At 42.2% G+C, this 22,645-nt stretch overlaps 1 protein-coding gene across 1 annotated transcript in view; it reads right to left on the bottom strand.

Annotated features, from left to right (window-relative positions):
* Positions 1–6,758: 6,758 nt before the first annotated feature.
* Positions 6,759–22,645, bottom strand: part of adamtsl5 (ADAMTS like 5) — a 19,478-nt gene continuing 3,591 nt past the window's right edge. Inside the window, exons 2-7 of the mRNA XM_053324173.1 lie at positions 21,757–21,843; positions 18,722–18,885; positions 14,068–14,287; positions 9,083–9,214; positions 7,910–7,981; positions 6,759–7,093 (exon numbers count right to left, since the gene is read on the bottom strand). Of these exons, the coding sequence (XP_053180148.1) occupies positions 6,759–7,093; positions 7,910–7,981; positions 9,083–9,214; positions 14,068–14,287; positions 18,722–18,885; positions 21,757–21,843 (1,010 nt within the window). The remainder of the gene's footprint in view (positions 7,094–7,909; positions 7,982–9,082; positions 9,215–14,067; positions 14,288–18,721; positions 18,886–21,756; positions 21,844–22,645) is intronic.

Raw genomic sequence — 22,645 nt, 5'->3', positions numbered from 1 at the left:
TTTAATTATAGTGTTATTTTAAATTTCTGGCTGTATTTAGTCTTTTAATATTATAACTAAAAAAAGGACTTGTAGATATTTGCTGTATTATTGCTACAAAGGCAGTAGCACTCATCCCTGTTGTTTATCTGATTTATTTTTGATAAAACTATTTTTTTTCTCCTCCTGTTTGTCCTCTGATCTCAGCCAGGCAGTTGTTAGTTGTGATCATGTATTAAAATCTTTTCCCAAAGTTGGAAACAGAGAACTGACTGGTGCTAAAAGCATCGCCTGTATTCAGACTTCATCTCATGATGTGAGACCTGGTCCTTACTGATGCATATTCAGTAGTTTTCAAGGAATAATTGTAATGTTAAAAAGAAAAGAAAGAAAAGAAACTGTTTCAATTACAGAAATTTACTTAAAATTCACTGAAGTGTTTGGTTTGAATAATAACATTTAGACATTTCTGAAAGGAATACTTTAACATTTTGGGGAACTATGCATTAGGACTTCAACTCTTTACTCTCTGAGGATTATTCTCTTGATCAATCGTTTTGTCTATAAAACATCATACAATAGAGCCCAAGGTGACATCTTTGAATGTCATGTTTTCGTCTGGTCAACAGCCCAAAAAATCCAAAGATTTTTAAGTTTACTATCATGTATGAAACAAGAAGTAAAACTTTCTCACATTTCAGAAGCTGCAACCAGCAGATTTTGGGCATTTCCTCCCTTAAAAGATGCTAAAATAAATTATTCTATCATCAGCGTATACATATTTGCTTTCTTGCTGGGATTTAGATGAGAGGATTGATACTTCTCTGAGGTCTGTAAACTAAACATGAAGCTACCACCAGCAGTCAGTTAGCTTAGCTTAGCATAAAGATTAGAAACAGTGGGGGAACAGCTAGCCTAACTCTTTATACTCGCTTTAATGCTGTAAAAAATCTGTAAAATTCACTAGTTAACACGACAAGCTGTGGTTTGTCCTGGAACGATTTCTTAGCTTCAGTCAAGAAATATTTCCTCCTCATAACTTATTGAAAAAATATCCATTTTACATTTCTGCTTGTGTATAGATTCAACTAACCAGATAAAACGCAAATTTGTGAGTTTTAGAGGAGCTATTCCTCATGGGAGCGTACCTATGTTCCCCGGGTCCTATGTTCCCTGATCGCGGCTAACTCGGTTGCTAGCTCAGTGGCTAACTCCGCTGTTAGCTCAGCGGCCAACTCGGTTTCTAGCTCGGCGACTAGCTCGGCAGCTAACTCATCTGCTAACTCGGCTGCTAAATCAGCGGCTAACTCGGCGGCTAACTCAGCTAACTGGCTAACTGTAGACAGGATCATCCCTATGTTCCCCGCTCACATACAAAGCGGGGAACATAGGACCCGGGGAACATAGGGATGATCCCCTCCTCATGTTTCCTGTCTTTATGCTAAGCTTATTGACTCCAGCACAGACATCAGAGTTGTGTTGATCTTCTCTGACTCTTAGCAAAACAGCAAATAAACAAATTTCCCCCCAAAAAATGTCAAATTGTTCCTTTCACATCTGTTACCAACTTTTTAAATCCTGTATAATATTGAACTTCCACTTTACTAGCTGCAAATTAGTACAAAATCCCAATTAATTTAAAATCTGCTGCTGGAAATGATAATGAATTACGAGTGATGTAGTTACACAGAATAATTGCATGAACTTTATTTCATTTAGTGCTCGCAGTTACAAACCAGAAAATGCATAAAAGACAGAACGAATTTAATTGCTTTTTTTTCATATTTTTTTTAAAAAATTCATTCGCAAACACAAACTCGCAGCTTATGATTCTTATACGGTCCAAAGCCAAAGAAAGGTTGTGTTTTTTTTTTTGTGTATGTGTGTGTTTATGTAAAACCTGAATGGTCTAAGATAACGGGAATAACACGTTCTCTTTACAGTATTTTCTCTGAATCATTTCACAGGATTGATTTTTTTAAATGCTCAGTGACAGACGGCTTGATTAAAAGAGTGAGAGGCAGCTAAACTGAAATGTATGATGTTCTTCAAAAGGTCAACATTACGGATTTATTTGTTTAATTTTGAGGGAAAAAATACTATTATGCTTTTTTTTATTTCACAAACAATGAAGAACAAGTTTGTTGCTTTTACAGTACATCATTCACTTCTATACCCAATGGTACTGTACATAGTCTAAATATGACTTTATTGTTTACATGATGTTTTTGCATTTGTTTCTCAATTTTGAAAAAAAAAGAAAGAAGCAAAAACTAAAACCTGGAGTGCTCAAAGAAAAACATTAAAATAAAAGACATCTGAACTCCAGAAGGGATGGAAGATTTCTGTCTCATGCCTTCAGATGAAATAGTCATATTATATAAATTTTAAAGATAGCCTCTACTGAAGGGAAACTGAGCTGAATGTGTTGTGAAGACTTTCATACAGTTGATGAGCAGTAATTTGGTTCAGTCAAAATAAAACATGTACAGTTGTATTATCTGTAGTTTAGTGTTGTGTTTCCTTTGTTGTAGATGTGAAGCTTTTTTTTTTTGTAAATACAATTGTTTTCTTACAAATGCTTCGGTTTCTCACGTCTGGTTTGTTTGACTGTGTGACGGCCTGATGAAAAGCAAGAATCACCTCAGGCTCCTTTTACACTGCTGTGATTTTGGTTTAATCTGAAATGAAAGAGACTAGATCGTAAATCAAAAACATGGTTTTAGACAGGCTGAGACAAAATTCTGACTGCCCGAAATTCAGGAACAAACTCTCACAATGTGACTGCTGCTACGACCTGCATCTGCAAACCGACCAATTCCCAACCAGCATGTCCAGCTGGGCCCCACATGCATTAAATGTGGGCTACGTGGATACTGATTGGGCATGGGCTTGAACTAGTATGGGCAGAAACATGGGCCACACATGTGTAACTCACCCAGTTGGGCCCCACCTGAAACCCAGTCAGAACCAACTTGAAGCCCATATGGGTAAACACAGATAGGGTCACCATGGAAACTGCAGACAAACCCACTTGGGATCCAAATTGCAGCCTAAATGTAACCCTTATGGAGCCCACATGGACATGCAGGCTGGGTTAGACTGTGACATGAGATGACACGTAACAGACTGGCAGGCACGCTATTTCATATGCGCCATTTTTAAAAGATAATTAAATCAATTAATCGATTAATCTTTATTTATATACTGCCAAATCACAACAAAATTCCTTTCAAGGCACTTTATACATAGAGCAGGTATAGACCTAATTTTAATTAAGTTTCGAGAGCACACACCAGCACCGGGCTGTGAAGCTACTTTGATATAAGTGACCAAGCTGTAATGCACACTGGCCTGAAAAAGCATCTTCCCCCATCACTCAATCATTGGAAAAGAAGCAAAGGAGTTAGTGTAAAATGCTCAATATTCATTTTACTTCCAGGATTTGATCTATTGGGTCTGATAACATTTTGGAAACTCTGGCAGAGCTTCCATTCATCCATTTTCTGCCATTTATTAGGGGTCGGGTCATGGTGGCATTACTCTGAGCAATGAAACCCAAACATCCTTCTCACCCTCCAGTTCCTCCTGGGGGATCCCAAGGTGTTCCCAGACCAGGAGAGTTATGTAATCCTGTCTGTGCCAGGGTTGGGACGTGCCGGGAACACTTTTAAAGGGAGGTGTCCAAGAGGAATCCTCACCAGGTGTCCAAACCACCTTAGCTTAGCTGCTTTCGATGCAAATAGCAGCCGCTGAGCCCAGACACTCTCCAGAGGAAACTCCGGCTGCTTGTATCTGTATACAGGGATAGCTGTATAAAGATGCTCAGGAAGTAGAGCGGTCATCCTCCAATCAGAAGATTGGCAGCTCGATTCCCAGCTGCTCCAGTCCACATGTCAGTGTGTCCTTGGGCAAGACACTTCGAACTGCTCTCAATGTATGAGTGGTTAGTTCCCTTCCTGATGAGTGTGGTAGCTCCTGCCATCAGTGTATGAATGTGTGTGAACGGGTGAATGCGACATTGAGTGGCCAAAAAGAATAGAAAAGCGTCATATGACTACAGTCAATTTACCATTTATATGCAATCTCATTCTTTCTGTAACTACCCAAAGCTCGTGACTATATGGTGAGGGTCGTCAGGAAGTGGAAGAACCGGCTCGAGTGGAAAAAGGACTACTGTGACTGCTCTATGGGCCATAAAACAAGGAAGACCTAGGAATGAATGAGTCCATCTTTGAGTGTGCTATTTAGTTCTCCTTAATACAATCTGCGGTACACACAAACAAAATAAGATGGAGGCAAAATGAGAAAAGAAGTTGCTACATTTTTAAAACATAGGAGTGATGTGGATGGATGACACGAGCCTCAAACTGGTATCAAACAGTCTGATACCGTTATTACACCCGTCTTATATAACGTGACATGCAGTAGTGGTACTCAATCTAAATGTGTGTTATCAGCTTTAATTCCAAATTCAATTACAATGTTTTTTTTTGTTTTTTAACACCTATAAAAACTCTCTACTAAGGAGAGAGTGCATCTTTATCATCCATACTCTTTTTGGCACGTTTCTAGATGAGGTTTGACAGGAAAATGTGATATTTCAAATACGTTACACAATGCACAGACGTTATAACTAGCAGACTGCATGTTCTTAAAAAATAATTATAGTCAAATGATACTTTAGTATATTTGTAGCTAATCAGTGCCACACAATAAAATACTGTATATTTCATATTCTCTTTCATGTAAAGCATCACAAACACAGACCTGATTTAACACACTAGGGAGAAAAATGAATACCACAATATGAGCAACATGAACATAAACACTGTGAAAGACGTTACACAAGTGAAACACAAGTAATGTGTTATGGTTTAAGCTTATTTTTTTATATATATATATAAATACACTGTGAAGCGATATGTTGTTACTATATCTTGAGTTAAAAGGTAAAAGAAAAAATCCACCTTCAAAACCTGTTATGTAAGATGAGGAGAGGAGATCAGTCTATGATGTTTGATGTTATTGTGATCATTGAATTTGGTACATTTCATTATTGTAATGTTTAATTTTGCTTTCCAGAATACCGTTAGATGTACTAGTAAAAAGATAAGAAATGTGATGGCAGAGTTAGAATGAATGTGTCCTATTTCCCAAACTGAGAAAGATAATATAAACATTTTTGGTATCTGAACCAAAACTCAGGTATTGGGGGAGCTGCTGGTTCCAGAAACACTTTCCCCTTCTGTAAATTTACATTTCTACCTTCTTTTTTTAAAATGGGATCCTCAATGTACCTCAGTATTGAAGTTTCCTGCATAATTGGGCCATAGTTTTATTTATTTCCACTTTAGTTCTGAGACATCATGTTTTTTTTCTTCTGTCAATTTGGTATAAGACAGTGGCATAAACACTACATTACCTATGATCCTCATCTGCCGTTGCTATGGAGACGAGCCCAGTTAGAGTGTCACTCACAGGTGAAGCAAATTCAGAGCACTTAATTGACACCATGGACCCTTTTCATGGTAAACATTTTGACTTGTTAAGGCTGAAAAATCCCAGGTGTAAATAATAATAATAATGATGTTGGTGAGTGAGCGTGGACATTAGCAGAGTAATACAATGCAGTCATTAATTAATGCTATTAATCCAATCTGTGCTTTTCTCTGCTTTGACTAGTTGAAATGTCTGCTGTGAAAATGGTCCAGTTAAAGACAAAACATGGCACCGAACCTTAACATATTTAGCTGGTGATTTTCTATCTCCAGTTAAATCCTTTAAGCATTCAGCTCTCCAAACACTCTTAAAAGACATAGTTTATTGTCTCCTGCTGCTATTTCTGAAACCTGATGCTGACTGTATTGATATTTTAACCTGCTGAAACATTTGCTGCTATTAAGCCTTTCTGAGCTGCTGGAAATATCTAACATTGAGGGGAATTTAGGTAATTTATTCCCAGGAAAAAGCAGTGGAAACCAGTGAAAAGTTGCTGTTTTGAGGTGGATTTTTCCTTTAAAAAACAACACATAAAAAACATCATTAATGTATAAAACAAAAAATTAAATGAGTGGTGGAAAAAAAAACAGCAATAACAAAAAGGCCATTTCAGTCAATGTTCTTCTCTTTGGTATGTGTTTAAAGGTGGGCACAAGCGTCCACCTAAAGTGCTCTATATGGTACAGTAAGCTGGTCAGGCTTTTAAATAAACTTGGAGTCCTTTTTTTTTTTTTTCCTTTTCTTTTTTTTTTGTGGGTGTTTTAATGTGGCGAGTTTCAAATGAAGCTGAAAATATCCGTCAACGATCCAGCTGTCATCTCGCTTAAATCCACAAGGAGCGTGATGATGATGTTTTAACCCTCCTGTTGTCCTAGAGTCAAGAGGGAGGAGGGGAGGAAGAAGGAAGGAAGGAAGGAAAGGAGGAAGAGGGAAGGAAAGAAGGAAGGAAAGGAGGGAGGAAGGAAGGAGGGAGGGAGGAAGGAAGGAGGGAGGAAGGAAGAAGGAAGGAGGGAGGAAAGAAAGGGGGAAGGAAGGAAAGGAGAAAGCATAGGAGGAAGAGGGAAGGAAAGAAGGAAGGAAGGAAGGAGGGAGGAAAGAAGGAGTGAGGGGGAAGGAAGGACAGAAGGAAGGAAGAAAGGGTCAATTTGACCCAGGAGGACGATACAAGGGTTAAAAAGGGGTCCAGAAATGAAACAACGGAAGAAAAATAAAGCTTCAGTATGAGCTTTATCATCTCCGACACACACACACACACACACACACACACACACACACACTCATCCCCTGTGTTCTGCTCGTTGTCGGCGTCCTCTGTTGTTGCAATGCGTTTCGAGAAGCTGCACCAGTTCGTCCTCTCTGGGCGAGTACGGCACCACGTAGCTGTCCTCCTCCAGCAGGATGCGGTTTAACGTGTGCTCATAGTTAATGTGCCGACGCACCATCAGTATATACTGTCGCCCCTCCTCAACGTTGGGGCAGTCGCACACGTTCGGGACCCAGAGGAACTCCCGGTGCTCCAGGCGGAAGCGGTTCCGGTAGGTGTGGATGATCTGGACGTCGTAACGCGTCTCCTCGCCTCTGTACAGCTTCCCGAGGACTCGGACCCGGAAAACTGATGAGAAATAAAGATTTTTATATTTCAGTTCAAACAGGAAAATTAGTTTTATATATGAAAGTTATTTAACCTGGACCATTATTAACCCTCCTGTTGTCCTTGAGTCAAGGAAAGAAGGGAAGAAGGAAGGGAGGGAGGAAGGAAAGGAGGGAGGGAGGGAGGAAGGAAGGATGGAAGGATGGAAGGAAAGAAGGAAAGGACAAAGGAAGGACGGAGGAAAGAAGGAAGGAGGGTAGGAGGGAGAAAGGAAAAGAGGAAGGGAGGAAAGAAGGACAGAGGAAAGAAGGAAGGGAGGAAGGCAGGGGGGAGGAAAGATGGAAGGGAGGAAAGAAAGAGAGAAGGAGGCAGGAAGGAAGGAAGGAAGGAAGATAGGAAAGGAGGAAAGGAAAGAAGGAAGGGGGGGAGGGAGTGAGGAAGGAAGGAAGAAGGAAGGAAGGAAGGAAGGAAGGAAAGAAGGAAAGGAAAGAAGGAAGGGGGGAGGGTGGGAGGACGGAAGGGAGGAAGGAAGAAGGAAAAGAGGAAAGGAAAGAAGGAAGGGACGAAGGAAGGACAGAGGAAGGAAGGATGGAAGAGAGGAAGGAAGAAGTAAGGAAAGAAGGAAGGGACGAAGGAAGGACGGAGGAAGGAAGGACGGAAGGAAGTTAGGAAAGGAGGAGAGGAAAGAAGGAAGGGGAGGAGGGAGGGAAGAAGGAAAGAAGGAAGTAAGGAAGGTAGGAAGGAAAGGAGGAACTAGTTTTTATACTAGTGAAGTAGAGCTCTCTAAAACTCATGGATCAAATATGATTGACTTGGCGTAACAGGATTAAGACTTACCGAAGTCCTTCTGGCAGTACTGTCTCTGGCGTTCCCTTCGACCTTTGACCCGAAGACATTTTCCACAATTCCCTGCAGGATAAACCGAGCAGACGTAAGCTCACAATTTAAGAGTTTAATATGAAAAACAGAACTTACAACGAATTCTTCCACATGCTGGAAAATATGCTAGTTTGCTGTCTTTTTTTTTTGGGGGGGGGGGTTAGGAGATGAGACTATAACTAACACTAACCAAGTTTTAATTAAAAAATAATAAAAATAGTGACATCATCCTCAGAAAAATAGTGCCAGGAAAAATATTGCATCACAAATATTATGCAAGTTAATGTAAGCTGACAACAAGTCTTAAAAACTGACATATTTATTCTATCAACACGACAAACATTAGCATATGGCGTCTGATGCTAACTGCTTCAGTGTGGCCCGAGCATTACATCATCGATATGATCAGTCACTCATAGTATGTTTGTATCCTTACTCTCTACTGATCATATAGAGATGAAGAGAGTCTTTTTAGTAGCCTGTGATTAATTGTGACTGAGTAATAAAGCAGTTGTTTTTGTTTTTGTCTGTCAGCAACTGTCTGCTGTTTGAGCTGAGTCTTTGCTAGCTGTTGGGATCATCCCATATGTTCCCCGGGTCCTATGTTCCCCGCTTTGTATGTGACCGGGGAACATAGGGATGACCCCGTATATCCCAGTTAGCTGAGTTAGCCGCCGAGTTAGCTGCCGAGCTAGCAGCTGAATTAGCAGCCGAGTTAGCCGCTGAGCTAGCAACCGAGTTAACCACGATTGGGGAACATAGGGCCCGGAGAACATAGGTACGCTCCCTTTGAGCTGAGTCTTTGCTAGCTTGTGTTAGCTGAGTCTGTGTTAGCTTGTGTTAGCTGAGTCTTTGTTAGCTTGTGTTAGCTGAGTCTTTGTTAGCTTGTGTGTGTATGGATGGATTTTTACATAGTTTTTTGCTTTTATTCAGATTAATCTTCTTATTTTTTAATGTGTTATTTCTATGCCTAAAACTAAATCTTTTTATATTCCTTTAGAGTGACTATTTAACATCAGTCCAGGGGCCGCAGATGTAAAATAGCATTTTGGCTAATTCTGGCATGTTTTATTAATGTGCATTGTCCCTGATTTCTAAACCTTTAAATAAATGAAGCAGTAATGAACGTACGTCCAGGTATAGGATGAGGCAGGAGGTTTCTGTGGTTCTCCTCCCGCTCCAGGCGGGGCAGGATGGGCTGGTGGTGCGGACGCTGGTGGCGGTTGTGGTGGGAAGGTTGGCGAGGCGGCTTCACAGGCCTTACTAATGAGACACAAATCATGAAAATAACATTAACATGAACATTTTCTTTTCATATTTATCTTCTCAAAGCAGATTTTTTTTGCAGTTATACACAAAAAAATGATCCTCTGTAGCATTTTGAACAGTAAAATATACATTAGCTTATCTTAGAGCTCATTTTTTAATACTTCTTCCTCTCAGGTATTGTTGAGTAAAGACTATGAGAGCTGAATAAATATAGTAATAATAAAGTTTATATTCTTCTGCTGTAGATAATTAAAAACCTGTTTCATGTTACATGTGTTGGGCCTTAAAATATGTCCATTTGCTCGGCTGAACTTCAGCTGTAGTTCACTTCCAGATACCAAATTTGTCAAATTTAACTTTCAAACAATTCAAACTTTTATTGAAATAGGAAAAAAAAAAAAAAACAGGAAATTCTTTGAACATATTGCTCTAATGAAACTGCAGATTTCTCTCTAAAAAGAAATGCCTTTGGTGTATAAATAGTCTTGTTTAACATCAGAAATGTTTCAGTAAACAACAAATGTTCAACCACAAAGACATAAAACCCCCCAAACCAGCATTTATAGCTACAATCTCTCTACTTTCTTCGTTATGAGATTTGCAGCTGGCGAACTCAAGTCAGTGATAATTTAATGTATCATGAAGATCAATAATATCATTTTACAATTTATAAAGAAAGACCATATATTTAAAACGTGTTTAAGTATGGGAGTGTTACAATATAGTCTAAATATGTGCTTTTATATGAAGTTTTAAGAATTAATTTCCTTATTATTTTGCCTGTAAATGTCAAAAGAGAGAGAAAAATGCCCATTTCAGTTTCTAAGATCTCATGATGACGTCTTTAAATGTTGTTTTTGGGCAGATGAACAATCTAAAACCCAAAGAAAGTCAGTTTACTGTCATGTATGACACAAAAAATCTTAAAATCCTCACATCTGAGAAGCTGCAAACAACAAATATATGTATATTTATGTTAACCCTCCTGTTGTCCTCAAGTCAAGGAAGGAAGGGAGGAAAGAAGGAAAGATGGAAGGAAGGAAGTAAGGATGGATGGATGAAAGAGAGGAAGAAGGAAGGAAGGATGGAGGGAGGAAGAAGGAAGGAAAGGAGTAAGGAAGTATGGAAGGGAGGAAGAAAGAGGGAAGGAAAGGAAGGAAAGACAGAGGAAAGAAGGAAGGAAGGACGGTAGCAGAGAGGAAGGAAGGGAGGAAAGGAAAGGAAGGGAGGAAGGAAGGAAGGACAGAGGAAGGAAGGAAGGAAGGAAGGATGAATGAATGGATGGATGGAAGAATGAAAGAGAGAAAGAAGAAAGGAAAGAAGGAAGGAAGTATGGAAGGGAGGAAGAAAGAGGGAAGGAAGAGAGGAAGGAAAGGAAGGAAGGACGGTAGCAGAGAGGAAGGAAGGGGGGAAAGGAAAGGAAGAAAGGACGGTAGCAGAAAGGAAGGAAGGAAAGAAGGACAGAGGAAGGAAGGAAGGAAGGAAGGAACAGTCAAAACAGACAGGGTCAATTTGACCTGTGAGGACGACAGGAAGGTTAAACAAAATGTCTAAAATGATTATCTAGTTATGAAAACAGCTGCAAATTAACTAATCGATTAATCATTGCATTAACTTTTCAATGCTTTGAGTAAAATGCCAAATTTAATTATATAAACCTCCAATTCTAACGAGAGGAGACAGAAATCTCAGCGAAAACAAAAAACCTCCACAGATGAAACCACAATGATCTGGCTGGCTGGATCATATCAGAAAGAAGTGAAAACATGTTTTTTGGGGGGTGGGGGTGGAGGTGTGGGGGGGTGGGGGGTTGTGATTTGGGTGAACTTTAAAAGAAGCAAATGTCCAATTTAATTTCAAGGATGACGGCAGAAACATTATGAAGGTGTAATTTCACAGCAATTTAAAATGAATCATGTGCAAAGCTGCTCTGTTATAATCACTATTAACCCTCCTGTTGTCCTAGAGTCAAGGAAGGAAGGAAGGAAGGAAGGAAGGAGGAGGAAAGGAGGAAGCAAAGGAGAAGGAAGGAAGAAGGAGGGAGGGAGGGAAGAAGGAAAGAAGGAAGGAAGGAAGGAAGGAAGAAGAAGGAAAAGAGGAAGCAAAGGAGGAGGAAGGAAGGAAGGAAGGAAGGAAGGAAGGAAGGAAAGAAAGGGGGAAGGAAGCAAAGGAAGGAAGGAAGGAAGGAAGGAAGGAAGAAGAAGGAAAGGAGGAAGCAAAAAGGAAGGAAAGGAGGGAGGAAGGAAGGAAGGAAGGAAGAAGAAGGAAAGGAGGAAGCAAAGGAGAAAGAAGGAAGGAAAGGAGGGAAGGAAAGAAGGAGTGAGGGGGAAGGAAGGACAGAAGGAAGGAAGAAAGGATCAATTTGACCCGGGAGGACGATACGAGGGTTAAAGAGTTTTAGGGTGAGATGTGTGATTTCCTGTTTTCAGCAAGGTTCACTGATACACAATTGCTCACCTTGTGTTACCTAGGAAACAATCAACAATCAACTCACTACTTCTGGCAACAACAATACAGTCAATAGACTCAATTACTTGTTTGGCGTGAATCCAACCAGCTGGAGAATATTTAGATTAATTCCAGTATCGGACAGATTTGGACAGGAACATGTAATTCTGAGTTATTTAAGGAGGTCAGCAGCAGAGCGTCAGCAGCAGAGCGTCAGCAGATGTGTGTGTGTGTGTGTGTACTACCGCAGGCTTATCACTGAGAGATAAAGCAGCCGCATTCCTCAGCAGCAGCCACCGTGTCAGCCTGCAGACCGACTCCTGTTCTGTGTCTTAATGTGGCCGAAGACTCAGAGCCCATCGTCCGCCCAGCAACCCAGCAGGTGTTTTCATTTACTCCGCATGATTTGACTTTTTTTTTCTCAGGACTCTGTGTGTGTGTGTGTGTGTGGAGGGGGGAGGGGAGGGGTGGGGTTGTGTGTACGGACCGCGACTGATTGACATTTCCCCTCATTTCTCCTGCTTTGTTAAGTGTCACCTGTTGGTTTTGGAAAGCTCACGTCTTTATCTCTCTCTATTAGTGCATGACTGAAAACACCTGTGAGGATGTGCATGGACTTCAGTTTGATTAAGAGTTATTTAAAACTTAAAGTAAAGAAGATATAGCCAGTTATATATTCAGTTTTCTGTCACATAGGACTACAGAAACCAGAAAATCCACATCTAGGAAGGTGGAATCAGAGAATTTTAGCATTTTTCCTTTAAAAAAAAGACTTAAAACTAAATAGTTGATGACTAATTGCTGAAATTTGTAGCTTATAAATTATAAATTAGAAGTACAAAGTTACCTCCATCCTCTCTTTCTTTCCTTCCTTCCTCCCTCCTTCCTTCCTTCCTCCCTTTCCTTCCTCCCTTCCTCCTTTCCTTCTTCTCTCCTTCCTTCTCTCCTTCCTTCTCTCTTTCTTTCCTCCCCCTATCTTCTTCCCTTCCTCCTTTCCTTCCTCTCTCCCTTCCTTCCTTCCTCCCTCCCCTCCTTCCTTCCTCCCTCCTTTCCTTCCTTCCATCGTTCCTTCCTCCCTCCCTTCCTTCCCTTCCTTCCTTCCTCCCTCCTCTCCTTCCTTCTTCCTCCCTTCCATCCTTAACTCGAGGACAACAGGAGGCTTAATGCTAATATTTGATTTATTTATGTATTATTATGTATTTATTTAAATATGATTTATGTACTCAAATATCTCGTGAACCTAGAATGTGAATAACCTTTTTTAACACCACATAAAAGGCAATTTAACACTTTTTCTACTGTCATACTAGTAAAAGAATGATAGAAAACAAGTAGGGCCAATAAAGCCAATTATTCATTAAGTACATTAATTTATTAACATTTATATCACACTTTTTTATCAGTGCTTCCTAGTTGTGTATATAATTCCTAGTAATATAATTAATCATTTAACATAACCTGGACTCAGGTAAGTGGCAAGGAATGTTTTTATGGATTAACCATTAATCAAAAATAATCAATCCAGGTAGATTTTAGTTTTCAGTGGATGAGTTTTGTATATACGGTAACTATCAGTAGTGACAGTGTTTGCTGCAGGGCTGATAGCGATGATTAAACTCCATTAAAAAAAAAGAATCAAACTACTTCCTGTCTCACTTCTAGTTCATAGATGTAAATCTTCTCCTCACAGCCTGCAGCGATATACAAACACTGATATTACTGTTTATAGCTGGCAGAAAGTATTTGTAAATTCAATTTAATTTAAGGCTTCTTAAAACCTTATGTGGCCTTTTTATTTAATGGAAAGTGAATTAAATGTTTTTTTAAGGCCTGCAGATCTACACTAGCAGCTACACTGATGTTTTTATGAGAGGATCCTGATAACGTTTAAAAAGTTTCACACGGCTCCATTGCAGGATTGAATGTTTTATGGAGAAGTAAATGTTTGTTGACTTCAAGGATACACAATATGTTTGAGTCAAGGAAGGAAGGAAAGAAGGGAGGAAGAAGGAAGGAAAGGAGGGAGGAAGGGAGGAAAGGAGAGGAAAGAAGGATGGAAAGGAGGGAGGAAGGGAGGAAAGGAAAGAAGGAAGAAGGAAGGAGAAAGGAAAGGAAAGAAGGAAGGAAAGGAGGGAGGAAAGAAGGAAAGGAGACAGGAAGGGAGGAAAGGAAAGGAAAGAAGGAAGGAAAGGAGACAGGAAGGGAGGAAGAAAGAAGGAAGGAAAGGAGGGAGGAAAGAAGAAAGGGAGGAAGGAATAAGGAAGGAAAGGATGGAAGGAAGGAAAGAAGGTAGGAAAGAAGCGAGGAAGGAGGGAAGAAAGGGGGATGGAGGATGTACAGATGGAAGGAAGGGAGGAAAGAAGAATTTGACGGGGTAAATTTGACCCGGGAGGACTTACACCAGTGGGGTCGGGGGGTGACGGGAGGAGGTCGGGTACTGGTGGTGGTAGTAGTGGTGGTGGTAGTGGGTGTAGTGGTGGTGGGCTGCTCCCAGGGGACGTAGCTGGCCGTGTGGTGAGCCTGACGTAGCGGACTCCTCCTCCCGTGGTAGAGGGCGTACTGGTCCGGGGGAAGCCAGTACTCGTATTCGATCCCCGGGTTTTTATCGGTCGCCAGAACCTGCAAACGAAGACCACACGGACACATGTTAGAGGTTTTATATCTATATCCCTCCCTCCCTCCTTCTCTCTTTCTTTCCTCTGTCCTTCTTTCCTTTCCTTTCCTCCCTTCCTCCCTCCTTTTCTTCCTTCTTCCTCCCTCCTTTCCTTCCTTCTTTCCATTCCTTTCCTCCCTCCTTTCCTCCCTTCCTTCCTCCCTCCTTTCCTTCCTTCCCTCCTTTTCCTTCCCTGCTTCCTTCCTCTCTCCTTTCCTTCCTTCTTCCTTCTTTACTTTCCTCCCTTCCTTCCTTCCTTCCTTCTTTCCTCCCTCCTTTTCTTCCTTCTTCCTCCCTCCCTTCCTCCCTCCTTTCCTTCCTTCTTTTCTTTCCTCCCTTCCTTCCTTCCTCCCTCCTTTCCTCCCTTCCCTCCTTTCCTTCCTTATTCCTTTCTCCCTTCCTTCTTTCCTCCCTCCCTCCTTCTCTTCTTTCCTCTGTCCTTCTTTCCTTCCTTCCTTCACTCCCTTTTTCCTTCCCTCTTTCCTTCCTCCCTCCTGTTCTTCCTTCTTTCCTTCCCTCCTTCCTTCCTTCCTCCCTCCTTTTCTTCCTCCTTTCCCTTCTTCCCTTCCTCCCTCCTTTCCTTCCTTCTTTCCTTTCCTTTCCCCCCTTCCTCCCTCCTTTCCTTCCTTCCCTCCTTTCCTTCCTTATTCCTCCCTCCCTTCCTTCTTTCCTCCCTCCCTCCTTCTCTTCTTTCCTCTGTCCTTCTTTCCTTCCTTCCTCCCTCCCTCCTTTCCTTCCTTCCCTCCTTTCCTTCCTTATTCCTCCCTCCTTTTCTTCCTTCTTTCCTTTCCTCCCTTCCTTCCTTCCTCCTGCCTTCCTTCTTTCCTCCTTCCTTTTCTTCCTTCTTCCTCCCTCCCTATATATATATATATTTATATTTTATCTGATCTTAGAAATGCATGAAATCTATTTTACGGTTTTATAATCAACAACACAATCTCAGCATTAGGTCTATTTTTCTGGTGCTTTCAATTTAAGACGTTATATTCAGTTACATGCTGAGGTTGTTTTTGCCAATTATTGTTTCCAACTTCCAAGATCAAGAATTAACATTTAATTTAATAAAGTTAGCTCTTTGCTTTAACCCTTGTGTCGTCCTCCTTTCTTCCCTCCTTCCTCCCTTCTTTCCTTTCCTCCCTTCCTTTCTCCTTTCTTTCCTTCCTTATTCCTTACTCTCTCCCTCCTTCTCTCTTTCGTTCCTCTGTCCTTCTTTCCTACCTTCCTTTTTTCCTTTCCTCCCTTCCTTCCTTCTGTCTGTACTTCCTCCATCCCCCTTTCTTCCCTCCTTCCTCCCTTCTTTCCTTCCTTCTTTCCTTTCCTCCCTTCCCTCCTTTCCTTCCTTATTCCTTCCTCCCTTCCTTCTTTCCTCCCTCCCTCCTTCTCTTTCTTTCCTCTGTCCTTCTTTCCTACCTTCCTTCCTTCCTTTTTCCTTTACTCCCTTTATCCTCCCCTCCTTCCTTCCTCCTTTTCTTCCTTCTTCCTTCTTTCCTTTCCTCCCTTCCTTCCTTCCTTCCTCCCGCCTTCACTCTTTCCTCCCTCCCTTCCTCCCTACTTTCCTTTCCTTTCCTTTCCTTTCCTTTCCTTTCCTTTCCTTTCCTTTCCTTTCCTTTCCTTTCGTCCCTTACTTCTTTCCTTCTTCCTTCCTTCCTTCCTCCCTCCCTCCCTCCCTCCCTCCCTCCCTTCCTGGTCTTTGTGTCCCTGCACTGCAGCTGCACTCTCATGATTTAGTTTTAAATCCTATATAAATATCTCGTGTGTGTCTTTTACATCCCGTCTTAATGCCCTTTATGTTCCAGGTAAAGACACTTTAAATTGCCTTGTTGCTGAAACATGCTACATAAATAAACATGCCTTGCCTTGTAATCCTTACAGGGGGGTGAGAGGAGGAGGAGGGGGTGAGGTAAGGGTAAAGGGTTACAATATCAACTCAAATAAATGAGGGATGAAAAAGAAGGCATGGCGGCTAAATTAGATACATTCACTTCTTTCTCTGTACTTCTTTTGGCAAGGCACTTTTATTTATACAATATAGCACATTTCATACACAATGGCAACTCAATGTGCTTTACATAAAACAAACATTTAATATTAAAAGGAATACTCCTTTCCTTCCTTCCTTTTCTCCTTAATTACTTCCTCTTTGCGTCCTTCCTCCTTTCCTTCCTTTCTTCCTTCCTTCCTCTTTCCCTCCCTCCCCCCCTTCCTCCCCTTTACTCCTTTCCTTCATTCCTTCCTTCCTTCCCCCCTTACTCCTTTCCTCCCTTCCTTCCTTCCTTCTCTCCTTAATTCCTTCCTCTTTGCATCCTTCCTCCTTTCCTTCCTTTCTTCCTTCCTTCCTCTTTCCCTCCCTCCCCCCCTTCCTCCCCTTTACTCCTTTCCTTCATTCCTTCCTTCCTTCCCCCCTTACTCCTTTCCTCCCTTCCTTCCTTCCTTCTCTCCTTAATTCCTTCCTCTTTGCATCCTTCCTCCTTTCCTTCCTTCCTCTTTCCCTCTTTCCCTTACTCCTTTCCTTCCTTTCCTTCCTCCCTTCTATCCTTAATTCCTTCCTTCCTTCCCTCCCTTCTTACTCCTTTCTTTCCTTCCTTCCTTCCTTCATCTTTCCCTCCCTCCCTTATTCCTTCCTCTTTGCGTCCTTCCTCCTTTCCTTTCTCCCTTCCTTCTATCCTTAATTCCTTCCTCTTCAAGTCCTTCCTTCCTTCCTTCCTTCCCTCCCTCCTTACCCCTTTCCTTCCTTCCTTCCTTCTCTCCTTAATTCCTTCCTCTTTGCATCCTTCCTTCCTTCCTCTTTCCCTCCCTAGGCAAAATTATAGGCAATGAATCCCAGGAACAATCACTACACACACACACACACACACTATACACACACACACACACACACACACACACACACACACACACACACACACACACTCCACTACACACACACACACACACACTATACACACACACACACACACACACACACACACACACACACACACACACACACACACACACACACACACACAGGGGGAAAAAAAAAAGCTTAGTGAAGCAAAGTGAGCGCAGCTGAAACTCATGTTCTTATTGTGTCTCAGGAGGAACCGATAGTTAACATCTGTTTGGTAGTGAAGCCAGGTCAGATATGTGTAAAAAGAATTTCACTGGAAGCAATCAATTATTTGTTTTAAATTCAAACCTGTTTTTTTCTTTCTTATTATTATTATGTGAAATGCTTTTAAATGATAAGCCAAAAACCTTCAGTGTTGCACAATGTTGGAGAAAGGAGAATGTGTTAATCTTTTACTGGCTTTGGTGCCTGCCTGGCTGGCCTGATGGTGTCTGGTGAGTCAACAGAGTTACGGCCATGCCCTCCCTTTCTTCCTTCTTTCTTTCCTTCCTTCCTTCTTTCCTCCGTCCTTCCTTCCTTCCTTCTTTCCTTCCTCCCTCCTCCCTTCTTTCCTTCCTTACTTCTTTCCTCCGTGCTTCCTTCCTTCCTTCTTTCCTCTGCCCTTCTTTCCTTCCTTCCTCCCTCCCTCCTACCTTCTTTACTCCCTCCCTCCCTCAGTCCTACCTTCCTTCCTTCCTTCCTTCCTTCTTTCCTCCATCCTTCCTTCCTCCCTTCCTTATTTCCTTTCCTCCCTTCCTTCCTTCCTTCCTTGACTCGAACACAACAGGAGGGTTAAAGAGATTTCCTGGCTGGCCTGATGGTGTCTGGTGAGTCAACAGAGTTACGGCCGTGCCCTCAATAAAGCACGCCTGACTTTTATTTTGAAATGAAAGAGAGAGCAAACAAGGCAAAGCTTTATAATGACTTCCCAATTAAGTTCAAATTAACAAAAGGGTGTTACATGTTAACATTCCTGTCGTCCTGCCGGGTCAAATTGACCCGTCTGTTTTGACTGTTCCTTCCTTCCTTCCTTCCTTCCATCTGTGCTTCCTCTCTCCTTCTTTCTTTCTTTCCTTCTTCTCCCTTTCTTCCTTCCTTCTTTCCTCCGTCCTTCCTTCCTTCCTTCTTCCCTCTGTCCTTCTTTCCTTCCTTCCTCCCTCCCTCCCTCCTTCCTTCCTTCTTTCCTTCCTCCCTCCCTCCCTCGTCCCTTCTTTCCTTCCTTACTTCTTTCCTCCATCCTTCCTTCCTTCTTTCCTTCTTTCCTCTGCCCTTCTTTCCTTCCTTCCTCCCTCCCTCCTACCTTCTTTACTCCCTCCCTCCTACCTTCCTTCCTTACTTACTTCTTTCCTCCATCCTTCCTTCCTCCCTTCCTTATTTCCTTTCCTCCCTTCCTTCCTTCCGTCCTCCATCCCCCTTTCTTCCTTCTGTCGTTCCTTCCTTCCTTCCACCCTTCCTTCCTTGACTCGAACTCAACAGGAGGGTTAAAGAGATTTCCACCTCCTGAGACTAGACATCTTTCAGGGACTCTCACCATCAGATGCAGGTCTTCCATTGTGGGTCCCGGCACCTCGAAGCTCTCCCAGGTGTCTGCAGAGCGCCGATACAGCAGTTTCGTCCCGGCAACGCTATACTCGCCCGGGATGCTAATCTTCCAGTTGCCATTGATCACAAACTGGGAGCGACCGTTCTGAAGAGCTGAGGGAGGAAAGGAGGAAAGGAGGGGGGGGGGACATTTGTGTTGATAAGAGAGTCACTAGTCAAATATTTCTTATGACTTAAAGGATAAGGCTCTGGGATTTTCTATATTTTTCTTATTGTCAACAAAACTCACACGCAGAGCTAAACCAACAATGATCTCATTCTGCTAACAAGTGTTTTGTCTGTATTCAAAGGCCTGATGTATCTCATTCCCCCGCGCCACACAGACCTCCATGGTTGTCCAAAAACTATTAAAACACAGATACACTTTGTGATATGTTCCTTTATTATGAAGAGTTTGGTAACGGCTCCAAAGACTAAAGACAGTGATGGTGTTTTCAGTGTCCAGAGAGTAGTTCTGTGTAAGGCAGATGCTACTGTTGCGCAAATGTGCAACTTTACTTTTACTTTTACTTTACTTACTTACTTTGTTCTTTTTAACTATGGCAGCAGCTGTCTCAGCACAAATTTCCCTTTCGGGGACAATAAAGTATCTATCTATCTATCTATCTGTCTCTCTATCTATCCATCCATCTATCCATCTATCCATCTATCTATCTATCTATCTATCTATCTATCTACCTATCTATCTATCTATCTATCTATCTATCCATCTATCCACCTATCTATCTATCTATCTATCTATCTATCTACTTTTCTTTAGCTTGTTGTGCTACATATCATAACAACTTCATTTATACTGAAGTTCTTTGACATATTTATAATAATGTAGGATTAAGTTAAGAAGTTGTGATATGTACCAATGGGTGTCGGAAGCATTGAAAAGATTTTTTAGGCATGCACCTTAACCATTCAGCTACCCACCTTAACTTAGCTACCTGGTGTTTGAGCATCAATGATAAGCTACAGTCAGCAGCGCCCATGATTGTGTGTGTATGTGTGTGAACACTGTGTGAGAATCTGGGTGTAAAGTAGCAATGAAAATGTTGGGAAGGAGTTTGATTGATTTGGGGATTCTCTCAATAAGCAAGCAGAGTGAATTTAATGGTAGCTGTGACGATGATGATGATGATGAAGCTATCACAAGGAAATGGCACAAAGAGGACCAACCTACTCGGAGGAATTGGCTGGACATTATTAAAGAGATTCACATTATGGAGAGACTTACTGTATACATACTATAAGAATACAACAATCAACATGTGAAGACAGATGGGGGGGAAATGGACGATCTATAAAGACTGGATGGATCTAACCTCACGATAGAGACCATGAGTTATTGTTAAATGACACTATATTGTCTCTGTGTTTATTGTGTTGTACATATGTGAAAACGAATAAACCCTAAGTATATATTTAATAAAAGTGGGGGGGTGGGGTCCAAACTAATCATTTCAGCCCCCCCTCATGTAATGGCAGCAACGTCCATGCATGTAGCGCAACAACATAGTAAAGCTGTAAATAGGACTGAGTTCATGCACATGCTCATTTCTTTCTGCCTTAAACATAATGACTCTCTGGAGACTGAACACACGATCGCTGCTTTTAGTTTTTAGTCTTTGGATCCATTTTAAACAAACTGATGTGCCGAAGCTGTTTGTAACTCACTGACATGTTTTTAATAGTTTTTGGACAACAGCTACAGGTCTACAGCACAGAGGAATACCATATATCAGGCTTTGGATAGACAGACAGGCACAATATAAGAGATTTGTTGACAATAAAAATCTAGATAAGTGCCAGACATATCCTTTAATGCCAGAAATCTGCTCTCCATATCAGCGGGTCATGTTGAGGTAAAAGGCTAAAGGCTGTCAGAGGCAGAAAATATGCCACCTGACTATATAAGGCAGCTGCCTCTCCTCGGCACTGAGAGAGGGATTTTCCATGACATGAACTGGAAACAAGCGCCTTCACCTGCCTTGCCTCAGTGGCCAGACAAAGCCTTTTACTAGCGGGGCCCTTTCAAGACCACAGTGCGTGCCGTTTTTGGGAACCGTTTTTATTTTGGTCCCATAAACAAGGATGAGAATAGACGCCCTTTGGTTATTATGTTACCTGGAAAGCACACTGAGCCCCCTCTCCTGTCTCTGGGGAGAGGAAGTTAACCCTCACTGTTGTCCTCGAGTCAAGGAAGGAAGGGAGGAAGGGAGGAAGGAAGGAAGGGAGGGAGGAAGAAGGGAGGAAGGGAGGAAGGGAGGACGGAAGGGAGGAAGGGAGGAAAGGAAGGGAGGAAAGGGAGGAAGGAAAGGAGGGAGGGAGAAAGGAAAAGAGGAAGGGAGGAAGGAAAGAAAGAAGGACAGAGGAAAGAAGGAAGGGAGGAAGGTAGGGGGGAGGAAAGAAAGAGAGAAGGAGGGAGGGAGGGAGGAAGAGAGGGAGGAAGGACGGAAGTAAGTAAGGATGGAAGGAAGGAAAGAGGGAGGGAAGAAAGGAGGGAAGGAAGGGAGGAAAGGAAAGAAGAAAGGACAGAGGAAAGAAGGAAGGGAGGAAGGTAGGGGGTAGGAAAGAAAGAGAGAAGGAGGGAGGGAGGACGGAAGGAAGGAAGAAAGGTGGGAAGGAAAGAAGGAGGGAGGGAAGGAGAGAGGAGGAAGGAAGGACAGACGGAAGGAAGGAAGGAAGGAAGGAAAGAAGGAAGGAGGGAATGAAAGAAGGAGGGAGGAAGGGCAGACAGAATGAAGGAAGGAAGGAAAGAAAGAAGGAACAGTCAAAACAGACGGGGTCAATTTGACCCGGGAGGACGACACTAAGGTTAAAGCTGATTTTAAACTGCAGCTACGGACCCTGAGACACAAAGAGCTTTCATCTACAAAGAGCCGAAACTGATATATATATATGCAGAGAGACCAGGTGGCTCATGTTTGTCTGTGTGTGTGCTTGTGTGTGTGTGTGTGACAGGCTGAACCTTACCCAGATAGTTCCTGCTGTTATCGGTGACTCGGATGTGAGTCGCTCCAGCTGGTATCATGGTCACTTCGTTGTATCCGAAAGGTCCGCCTGGCCAACAGAGACACTTAGTTAGCGGCTAAGTTTCCTTTTCTTTTCTTTTTTTAAAACTACTTCACATCATTAAAAGAGGAAAATCTCTGTTTTACAACCTATAAGATACGAGCACTGCATCAAAAACAGCTTTACGACAAAGTAAGATGAGAGACGGAGGAGAGAAAAGCCTCAGATGGCTTTTAACCCTCCTGTTGTCCTCAGGTTAAGGAAGGAAGGAAGGAAGGAAGGACAAGAGGAAGGAAGGAATGAGGAAGGAAGGAAGGAAGGACAGGAGCAAGGACGGAATGAGGAAGGAAGGAAGGAAGGAAGGACAGGAGGAAGGACGGAATGAGGAAGGAAGGAAGGAAGGACAGGAGGAAGGAAGGAAGGAATGAGGAAGGAAGGAAGGAAGGACAGGAGGAAGGACGGAATGAGGAAGGAAGGAAGGAAGGAAGGAAGGAAGGACAGGAGGAAGGACGGAATGAGGAAGGAAGGAAGGAAGGACAGGAGGAAGGAAGGAAGGAATGAGGAAGGAAGGGAGTAAGGAGGGAGTAAGGGAGGAAAGAAGTATGGAAGGAGGAGGGAGCAAAGAAAGAGGGAAGGAGGGGAAGAACGAAGGAAAAATTAAAGAAAGAGGGAGGAAGGGAGGATAACCCTCCTGTCATCATCCCGGGTCAAATTGACCCCGTCTCTTTTGATAGTTCCTTCTTTCCTCCCTCTTTCTTTAATTTTTCCTTCGTTCTTCCCCTCCTTCCATACTTCCTTCCTTCCTTCCTCCCTTCTCTCCTTACTCCCTTCCTCTTTTCCTCCCTCCCTC

The sequence above is a fragment of the Scomber japonicus genome, chromosome 1 (assembly GCF_027409825.1).
Source record: "Scomber japonicus isolate fScoJap1 chromosome 1, fScoJap1.pri, whole genome shotgun sequence".
In the NCBI taxonomy this organism is placed as follows: Eukaryota; Metazoa; Chordata; class Actinopteri; order Scombriformes; family Scombridae; genus Scomber; species Scomber japonicus.
The sequence above is the reverse complement of the archived record's forward strand: the minus strand, read 5'-3'. Positions and strand labels throughout refer to the sequence as shown.